The sequence below is a fragment of the Malania oleifera genome, chromosome 2 (genome assembly GCF_029873635.1).
Source record: "Malania oleifera isolate guangnan ecotype guangnan chromosome 2, ASM2987363v1, whole genome shotgun sequence".
Taxonomy (NCBI): Eukaryota; Viridiplantae; Streptophyta; class Magnoliopsida; order Santalales; family Ximeniaceae; genus Malania; species Malania oleifera.
The window spans coordinates 35,370,912-35,381,490 of NC_080418.1; the positions used below are offsets into that span (position 1 = coordinate 35,370,912).

The window sequence follows — 10,579 nt, forward strand, 5'->3', positions numbered from 1 at the left end:
TCAATCCCTGGTATGTCTTGTATAATACTATCAATATCTTCCCAAAATTGTCTCTTAAGATTTTCTTCTAAGCCTACTTAAGGAGCATAAGCACTAATGATATTTATTATCTCTTGGCCTAATACCATCTTGATTTTTTATAATTCTATCCCCTACTCTATTTACATCAACAATGCTATCTTTTAAGTTTGTCTATAACAATTTCTACTCCATTCTTATGTTTCTCTTTCCAGTGTACCAAAGTTTAAAACCTGATTTATCAATTTCTCTAACTTTTTCCTCCACCCACTTAGTTTCTTAAAGGCAAATTATATTAATTCTTCTTCTAATCATTGTTTCCACAATTTCCATGCTTTTACCCGTAAGTGTTCCTATATTCCAAGTTGCTAATCTAATCCTAATTTCCTGAACTAATGTCTTTACCTGCTGATGGGGATTAACATGCACATCGAGTATCTTTCGCGGATATTGTGACACATGCCACCCGAAGTCCACCATTGGATGTGAACTTTATTTGTAGCAATTGAAGCTTCTCTTGGAAGCTAGCTTGGAAAGAGGATGACAACTTGCAAGTCAAAGAGTTTTATTTTTTCAAGAAGCATGACAACTTGCAAGTCAAAGAGTCTTAGTTTTTCAAGAAGCATTTATTTCATTTTAAGTTCCTAGACTCCACTATCATAATTATTCTAGTTCCTAGGCACCTATTTCCTATGACAAACTATTTCCTAGGAACCTCATTACCTACGTTTTAAATGTTTTATTTTACTTTTGTATTTTTTTTAATCCCTTAAGAAGCCAGGTGCAAGTCATGTGCATGCTCATGTAAGGCTATAAATATGCCATCACTTGTATTGTAAAAGAGAGCATTGCATTTTCAATTAAAAAAAAGGAAGCCTTTGCTTGAACTTGTGAAACTTGTTCCTCTCCTTGTGAGTGAGTAGTTTAAGGCTACGTTCCATCTCCCCGGAGATTGGGTGATGAGAGACCACGACAACATCAATGTCATCATCAACACTACACGCCCACTCCTCTGTCATAGCTCATAGCCACAACCTTCCTCAAGCTTCATTATCGTCTCAAGATTTCTAAGGATCAACAAGCTTGTTCGTGGTGCGATCGAGTAGTCATGTGTCATGGTATTTGTCATTCCAAACCTTTTGGTAAGCTTGTTTCAATTCTTTGTTTGTGACCATCTAAAACAGCCCCTAAAAGTACCTTGCAAGCCTTGAAACTCAACCTGAATCCTTGATTGAAAAAACATTGTTCATTTTCTTTGAATCTTCTTAAATTTTCAACATGAACATGCTTGCTAGTACCGTGCTTAGGGATATTTGATTTGTAAGCTAGGACTTGTGATCTAAGACTTTTAATATAGCATCTTTTAAAGTGAACTTGATTATTTGAATGAAATGATCAACTAAGGGCTTTTAAACCAAATCATATACGTTTTCAAAATCTCAACAACTTGTGATCATTAGAATATTTTTTTATGTTCATGCTTGGTTAATTCAATTCTTCCCATAGATTGTGATATTGTGTGTGTGCTACAAAGAGGGTCAACCATAGGACTAGGGCTACTTAGAATCGTCCTGCATAACCTGCCCACATCCAAAATGATGCAGGAACCCTCGCATATTTGACGCCGTACCCAAGCACCGACACAGCACGTCACTTTAGGGCGACAACTTAGCCCACCATCACCCACTTTTTGCTACACCCAGGTGGTACAAGTGCAACACGTCATTCGTGGGGGACGCCCCAGCAAATATTCAGTAAGGATTCATATCATAGTGAACAAATTTTGCGCTGGCTGTCAGCTACCTAACGCAACCTTCGTCCTTTACCCGGGTTTGGGACCGGCTGTGTGTGAAAAAATTAGGATATTAAGTGCATCACAAGCGGAGTTAAACAATTCATTAATTACAACTAAACAAAAAGGAAAATCTAATAACCATTATTTCTCGAAAATTCTTAACTAACATCAAACAAAAGCCCCTTGTCATTATGTAAACATGTGCAAAATCTACCAAACCTAGATAATTCTACTGTAAACTAATTTACCCTGTGTTCAACACATTAACCCCTTCCTCTCAATCTCCATGACAAACATATTCCTAAATTCTATTATTTGTTTATTCTGTATAATATGCAATTCATCAATCACAAACAAATGGAAAAAAAAAATATAGTAATTTTTATAGAAAAATCCTACATTGGCACCAAAATACCAAATAGAGCCCCTCTGTCATTATGCGAACTCATGCAAAATCTTATCTACTTAACCTGGATGATTCTATGGGAACACATTTACCCTGTATTTGGGGGCATGGAGTTGTTGTATTTGGATTTTTGTTGCTTTTAACATAATGCAATACAAAAGAGTTGTTGAATACCACAACGGCACAATTCCAAATACAAGGCTCAACCTCCATCCTCCCAAACACAGCAGAAGTATCTAACCAATTGGAGCAAAACAAGGAGCCTCAAAGACATTATCCAGCTAAGAAGGCACTAATTGCATGTTTGATACATAGAAATGTGTCACGAGCTAAGCTTGTTCAGGGCATTATGCTTGCCTGTGACCACTTGCCTCGTGTGTTTGGGATGGGTTTCCATCATGTAAATACTAGTGTAGGGTTATTTTCCAGTATTTATTCCATTGTGTGCCAAATAAGGCAGTATGACTCCTCGGTCACTTTGATGTTTCCTTGTGTCAGAGTGAGAATAGCCTAGAAACCTCTTTAGGGGAGGGTGAGTGTTCATCAATCATTGTAGAATTCACTAGCTATTGTCAACATGTTTAGCTTACTTGCCTCCCTCGCTAAACACACGATGTCAACGGAGGTGTTGTTAAAGAATTGCGTAGTTTCAATGTTTACTGCTTGTTTGCCACTGCTTTCATGAATGCTTACTGTTTCCACTGCCATTTGATTGAATGTTAATGAAAGTGTTTAGTGGATGAATGTTGATGAACGATAGGCGGGCTAGTTAAACAAAAGTGTTTTAGCTAGCGCTGCACGGCCTTTCACAACGGTGTGAAAATAGTCGGACCATGACATTTGTATCAGAGCCAAGGCTCAGTTGCTACGAGAATTCAGTTACCTTTGCTGTGGGATTTGGAAAGCTTTGGTGAGTGACCATGGCACCAAACAATGCTGAGAGGATCAGCGCACTGGAAGTGCAGGTTGAAGAAACAACCAACAATATGGCCAACGAGATGGCCCAACTGAGGGGACTTGTTGATTAAGTGATGGGATCACACCAACATCAAGCAAGTTTGACAGGCCCGAATGGCTAATCAGGATGCAAAGGTGAATCTGATGGTTCTTGCTATGGGGAACTCCAACACTCCGAGAGTTTGCAAGGCCAAGGTACCGGAACCCAGGACGTATGGGGGTGCCCGTGATGCCAAGGAGTTAGAGAACTTCTTGTTTGATATGGAACAGTATTTTCGCGTCGTGAGGATGGCCTCAGAACAGGTGAAAGTGGATACTGCAACCATGCACTTGGTTGGTGACGCCAAACTGTGGTGGTGTACTAAGTACAATGACATTGAAAATGAAAACTATGTAATTGATAGTTGGGCAGACTTGAAGAGAGAACTCAAGGCCCAATTCTTTCTTGAGAATGTTGAGTATAATGCAAGAAAAAAGTTGAGACACCTCAAGCATACTGGGTCAATCAAGGAATACGTGAAACAATTTTTTGCTTTGATGTTGGATATCAGGGATATGTCGGAGAAGGAAAAGTTGTTCTATTTTCTAGAGGGAATGAAACCGCGGGCAAAAACTGAACTTCATAGACAAAGAGTTCAAAACTTGTCTACTGCACAAGCTACTGCAGAACGCTTGATTGACTATGCTGGGGAGAATACCGCTTCGTCCAAAGGGTCTAGCGGAGAGGAAAACAATGGAAAGTCTTTCAAGAAAGGCAAACCGAAGAGTCAGGGGAGCCGACTATAAAGCATCAATCTCAAAGGAAGCTTTGTCGTCTCGAGGGTTCAACACACCCAAGAGAAAGGGTAAACTTGAGTGTTACTTGTGTCGAGGTCCTCATAGAGTTTTTGAGTGCCCTCACAAAGCAACACTTAATGCTTTACAAGCTTCCATTGCAGAATAGGCAGTGGGAGACGATGGGGAAGAGGATGATACCCTGAGGATAGTTGCAATGCGGCAGGTGAGCGCATTGGAAAAGCAAACTAAAGCCCCAAATATTACACGAGCCAAAGGGCTAATGTTTGTGGACTTGAGAATCAATGGAAAGAGTACCCGCGCTATGGTGGATACCAGGGCTACCCATAACTTTGTTTCGCAACTGAAAGCTTGGAGACTCAACTTATCCTTAGAGAAGGATACAGGACGCATGAAAGCAGTTAATTTTGTAGTCCACCCTACTCTGGGAGTAGCCAAGCAAGTTACTGTGAAGCTTGAGTAGTGTGAAGGTCATGTGAATTTCACAGCAGTGTCATTGGATGACTTTCCATTCATTTTGGGAGTGGAGTTCCTAAGGGGGACGAAGGCAGTGCTAATGCCTTTGGCTGGTTCCCTATGTCTGATGGGAGATCACCCATGCATGGTGCAAGTTGTTGCAACGAAAGGAGACAATGGGATGTTCCTTTCAGCCATGCAACTCAAGAAGGGTTTGAGAAAGGGAGAGCAGACATATCTAGCCACGGTGGTAGTAGATGAAGAAGTAGGCCAAGAGCTGGTGCCTACGACCATCCAAGCGGTGTTGGATGAGTACAAGGAGGTGATGCCAGATAAGTTGCTTCGCAAATTACCTCCATTACGAGGTGTGGAGCATGAGATCAAGCTGTTTCCAGGAGTGAAACCACTTGCTAAAGGATCATATCGGATGATGCCTCCAGAGCTAGCAGAATTGAGGAAGCAACTTGATGAGTTATTGGAAGCAGGATATGTTCGCCCTTCCAAAGCACCGTTCGGAGCATCGGTGCTGTTTCAAAAGAAACATGATCGGAGTTTGCGGATGTGTATAGACTACCGCGCGCTCAACAAGGTAACAGTGCGCAACAAGTATCCTATTCCGTTGATTGCTGATTTATTGGATCAGTTGAGTCATGCCAACTACTTCACTAAACTTGACTTGAGATCAGGCTACTATCAGGTGAGGATTGCTTAGGGATGAGCTGAAGACTACTTGTGTGACACAGTATGGAGCATATGAATTCTTGGTGATGTCATTCGGGTTGACGAATGCGCCTGCAACATTCTGTACCTTGATGAACCAGGTTTTTCGTGAGTACCTTGACAAGTTTGTCATGGTGTACCTAGATGATATTGTTGTCCACAATTCTACTTTGGAGGAACATAAAGAGCATCTACGGAAGGTGTTCGACAAACTGAAGGGGAACAGTCTGTATGTGAAAAAAGAGAAGCGCTCTTTCGCTCAACGGAGCATCAAATTCCTTGGTCATGTGATTGAACAAGGTCATATCAGGATGGATATGGAGAAGGTAACGGCAATTCAAGAATGGAAGATCCCAACGACAGTGAGGGAGTTGCGTTCCTTTCTGGCCTTGCCAACTACTATAGGAAGTTCGTAGAAGCGTATTCACGAAGAACGACTCCTATGACAAAACTACTGAAGAAGGGTCATGGGTGGAACTGGACAGAGAAGTGCCAGGGAGCCTTTGATGACTTGAAGGATGTCGGATGTCATGAAACCCTTTGAGGTACAAATAGATGCTTCAGACTTCGCCCTTAAAGGAGTCTTGTTATAGGAGGGACATCCTATTGCGTACGAAAGCCGTAAGCTTAGATAAGTAGAGCGAAAGTACACAACTCAAGAGAAGGAGATGCTAGCGGTGATACATTGTCTTCGTGTGTGGAGGCATTACTTACTTGGGTCAAGGTTTGTGGTGAAAACAGATAACTCAAGTGTTAGCCATTTCTTCACACAGCCAAAGTTGACACCCACGTAGGGTCAATGGCAGGAATTCTTGGTAGAATTTGATTTTTCCTTTGAGCACAAGGCGGGGCAATTGAACCAAGTCGCGAATGCACTGAGTAGGAAGGCCGAGCTGGCGGCCTTACAAATGGTAGCACATTTAACTGTGAGAACTGTTACCACAACGATGCCGGAACGCATCAAGGAGAACTTAGCCAAAGATCCTGTTGCGCGGAACTTAATGAAGCTTACCGAAGAAGGGAAGGCACAACAGTTCTGTATGAAAGATGGATTGTTGATGACCCATGGTAACCGGCTCTTTGTGCCACGAGCTGGTGATCTGAGGAAGACATTATTGAAAGAATGTCATGATACCATGTGGGCCGGACATCCAAGATGGCAATGCACTTTGGCCTTACTAAAGCAGGGGTACTATTAGCCACACATGTGTGATGATGTGGGTGATTATACCCGAACTTGTCTCACTTGCCAACAAGACAAGGTGGAGCGGAGGAAAATTGCAGAGCTGTTGGAGCCCCTACCAGTACCGTCCAAACTGTGGGAAAGTGTCTCATTGGACTTCATCACCAACCTGCCCAGAGTGGGTGATGCAGGGTCTATACTTGTTATTATAGACAGGTTTTCTAAGTATGGTACATTCATAGCCGCACCAAAGTACTGTTCGGCAAAGGAGACAGCACAAATATTTTTCAAGAATATTGTGAAATATGGGGTGTTCCCCAAGACATTGTTAGTGACCAAGACTCGAGATTCACCGGCAACTTCTGAACAGAACCTTTCAGAATCCTCGGTTCACAACTTAAAATCTCTTCGAGTTATCATCTACAGACGGAGAGATTCAATGGGCTACTAGAAGAGTACTTGCGTCATTTTGTCAACGCCAACCAGAAGAATTGGGTGCAACTACTTGATGTGACTCAATTCTGTTTCAATGCCCAAAAGAGCTCAACAGCCAACAAGAGCCCTTTTGAGCTTGTTACAGGCCAGCAGCTGCTGTTACCTCACACAGTGGATGAGCCGTACAGAGGAAAGAGTCTCAGGCGTACATCTTCACCAGAGAATGGAGACAGAATGCTGAGATTGCCCAAGCCTATTTGGAGAAAGCTACTAAGCGGATGAAGAAATGGGCAAATCAGGGGAGAAGACCGCAGCACTTCAACGTAAGTGACTTGGTGCTTGTTAAGTTCAATCCTGAACAGGTTATGTCACTACGAGGACAAGATAGGAGACTACTTCTTAAATATGAAGGACCAGTCCCCATCTTGGCCAAAGTCGCGAAGGTCTCCTACAAAATCGACCCTCCGACTTGGATGAAAGTGCAGCTTGTGTTTCACGTCAACTGCCTCAAGTCATACAATGCCGACACCGACAATCCGAGCATAAGTTAGTCAACCAAAGCAGAAGTGAGTACAGTTCATCCCGACAGACGTGAAGTTGAAAATATTCTTGCAAACAGAGAGTTCATATCCTCAAGGAAGAAGCGGCAGGAATTCTTAGTGAAGTGAAGAGGCCTTGGTGATGAAGAAATCAGCTGAGTTTCTGCGGAAGATATGCAACCGTTCATGGACAAAGTTGAAGTGTACCTAGCGTCAAAGTCTACGAGGACGTCGACCGCATAAATGGGAGAGAATGTCACGAGCTAAGCTTGTTCAGGGCATTATGCTTGCCTGTGACCGCTTGTCACATGTGTTTGGGATAGGTTTCCATAATGTAAATACTAGTGTAAGGTTAATTTCCAGTATTTATTTCATTGTATGCCAAATAAGGCAGTACGGCTCCTCGATCACTTTGATGTTTCCTTGTGGCAGAGTGAGAATAGCCTAGAAAGCTCTTTTGGGGAGGGTGGGTGTTCATCAGTCATTGTAAAACTCACTAACTATTGTCAATGTGTTTAGCCTACTTACCTCCCTCGCTAAACACACGATGTCAACGGAAGTGTTGTTAATGAATTGCGTAGTTTCAATGTTTACTACTTGCGTGACACTGCTTTCATGAATGCTTACTGTTTCCGCTGCCATTTGATTGAATGCTAATGAAAGTGTTTCATGGATGAATATTGATAAACGATAGGTTGGCTAGTTAAACAAGAGTACTTTAGCTAGCACCGTACGGCCCTTTCATAACAGTGTGAAAATAGTCGGACCGTGACAAAATGGAATGGAAACCAGCGGAACATAATTGAATTTATCACTTGTTTTTTTTTCATTCCATTGCATTCCTACCCCATTCCATTCTGCAAACCTAACTTAAAAGGAGACGCAAAACATAGTCCCAACAATTCAGGGCAGCTCTAATTGAATATCGCAAATATGCGAAAAGAGAATTGCATTAAAAACTTTAAGAAAAATTATTTAGAAAACAGAAGAACAAGGAGAAGAAAATGAAATGATCGGGATTTGGGGATGAGGTTATTCCAGAATAGGGCTGATATTGTTCAATTTGTACATTACCTGAGAAGAAGCGGAGTGACAATCTGAGCCTTTCCCGTGGGTAAGAGATAATTTCTGTAATACCCAGCCTTCACATCAACTAGTTGCCCAATTTTTCCGAGCTCTGCTACGTCCTCCTTCAATATAATCTAACACCATCCAATAGTAATCTATAACCCCATTAAAATGCAGAAGTATGTGCGCATACAAAGGTGGCGATTGGCAAATGAAGACCCATTTCACTTCGATAATCGTTTCCAAATTTTCCTTACCTTTCGAGTCTTCTTGGCTTTCTTCTGTGCCACCACCGCCACAGTAATAGACCCTCTGTCTGGTAATGGAGTGGGTTCGTTCATGTTTTTGCCAAAGCTTTGCAGCCACGAGGATGAGCTCCATGACAGAGTCGCTGCTGTTGATGCCATTGCAACACCCAGACCGCTCTCTCTCTCTCTCTCTCTCTCTCTCTCTCTCTCTCTCTCTCTCTCTCGGGTGCCGTCGGGTATGGTCTCTCCTACGAGCTTATCTGCAGTGGATATGCCACTGGCAGTGAAGTTGAATCTCGCGGACGGCTCTGATGGCAGCTCGCTGCAACGACTCCCCGCCGTTGATTTCAAAAGGGAGGTTCGTGATGCCACGGTCGCAGCCGACTGTCCGTGTGCTTGTTAATACACACACGGAGGGGACGAATGTGACATTACAATTTGGGAGATGCACCTAAATATTTGAATTTGGATTTGGGAGCGTGAGTCATTTCATGCATGTTATGATTTTGTTTAGACGCCAAATGAATTAAGCTAAACATGAAATGTGATATAAGTATAAAATTAAGCACTAAGTATTAAATATTTAATATTATTTTAAATTTATTAGTTAAGTCTTAAAGTTAATTGAAATTATCCCTAGTACTAAACTGTTTTAGTAGTTTTAAGGATATCTTTTTCAATATTAAAGCCCTTGAGCTAAGGCATATTAAAATTAGTTTACTAAGTGAATCAATATGACATGAAATCATTTGGCCATAATTCTTAGATTATTTGATTCAACAAAATAGTTTTTCCTTTAAATAAGATGGAATATAGTTGAATTTTATGAATCAAGTGAATACTTATTTCTTGTATATTCTTAATTATTTCATTCAATATATAAAAAAAAATAAATGAAATTTGGGAATGATTATCCCTTGTCTATTCCTTATTATGGAGTTATAAAATGTTTCATATTTTTATTTGCTTTATAAATAATTTATTTTATAACTAATTGTAACTAACCTACTAAAGCTAATATATTACTAAAAATAGGCATTTCACAAATCAAACATAAGCTAAAAGTAGTCTAAGTGAATTAGATGGCAAGAAGAAGAACTCAAAGATCCTTGTAGACACCTCATTTTATCTAGAGCTTTATATAGTAAAATTAGGATTTTTTTTAATTTAATTTTAATGTCCTTTTTTATTTTTTTTAGGTACGATTTTTCATTCAAATTCAAATTTTGCATATGATTTTATTCATTAAAAACAATAAAATAAGAAAAATATAGAAAAAAAAACTAAATACATTAAATAAAAAAATTGAATACATGGAAAATATAAAAAAAAAAATAGAAGAATAAAATATAGGAAAAAATAAAGTTAAGTGGGCTAGCTTCTTCATGCTTACACCCGCACACATAAAAAAGATTTCAATTAGACATATGGATAAGTGCAAAATCAAAATTAGAAGATGAAAAATCAATCAAATCAATTTAAGATTGTTTGATCAATCAAATTCAGATTGATCAGTCAAGATTAATGGAGTTATTACCCTTTAAGCCTATAAATAGTGAGTTTCAGAAGACAAAGAGACACAACAGGGAAAATGAATTACTTACTAAAAATAGAAAAGAGAAAGATACTTGGAGAGGAACTAGTGGTTGAAAAAATATTTTTGAGAGAATTGAATGCAAAAATATGACGAAAAAATTGAGTGGTTAAAGACTGAAGACTGAAAGAGTTCGAATTGCTGAAATCGGAGAAGTGGCGGTGGAGACTCAAAGGCTGGTGGAAACTCTAAAGAGGGTTCGAGCGAAGGAAGAGTAGGTTGGCAGAATTCTAGATTAGAGGTTGGTGTTAATCATATTAATTCTGTCTCAAATTTTGGCACTGCTAAATTTTAAATTCAAGTTGGGATTTTAGTTTAAAACATAACTCTAAACAAAATTTAACCTTGTCCCAAAATCTTAAAAA

General features: G+C 40.1%; 1 protein-coding gene across 1 annotated transcript in view; it reads right to left on the reverse strand.

Moving 5' to 3' along the window:
* LOC131149514 (large ribosomal subunit protein bL9c) overlaps nucleotides 1–9,111 on the reverse strand; it is a 78,153-nt gene extending 69,042 nt beyond the window's left edge. Inside the window, exons 1-2 of the mRNA XM_058100026.1 lie at nucleotides 8,630–9,111; nucleotides 8,379–8,506 (exon numbers count right to left, since the gene is read on the reverse strand). Coding sequence (XP_057956009.1) covers nucleotides 8,379–8,506; nucleotides 8,630–8,779 — 278 coding nt within the window. The 5' untranslated portion in view covers nucleotides 8,780–9,111. The remainder of the gene's footprint in view (nucleotides 1–8,378; nucleotides 8,507–8,629) is intronic.
* Between the last annotated feature and the right edge of the window lie 1,468 nt (nucleotides 9,112–10,579).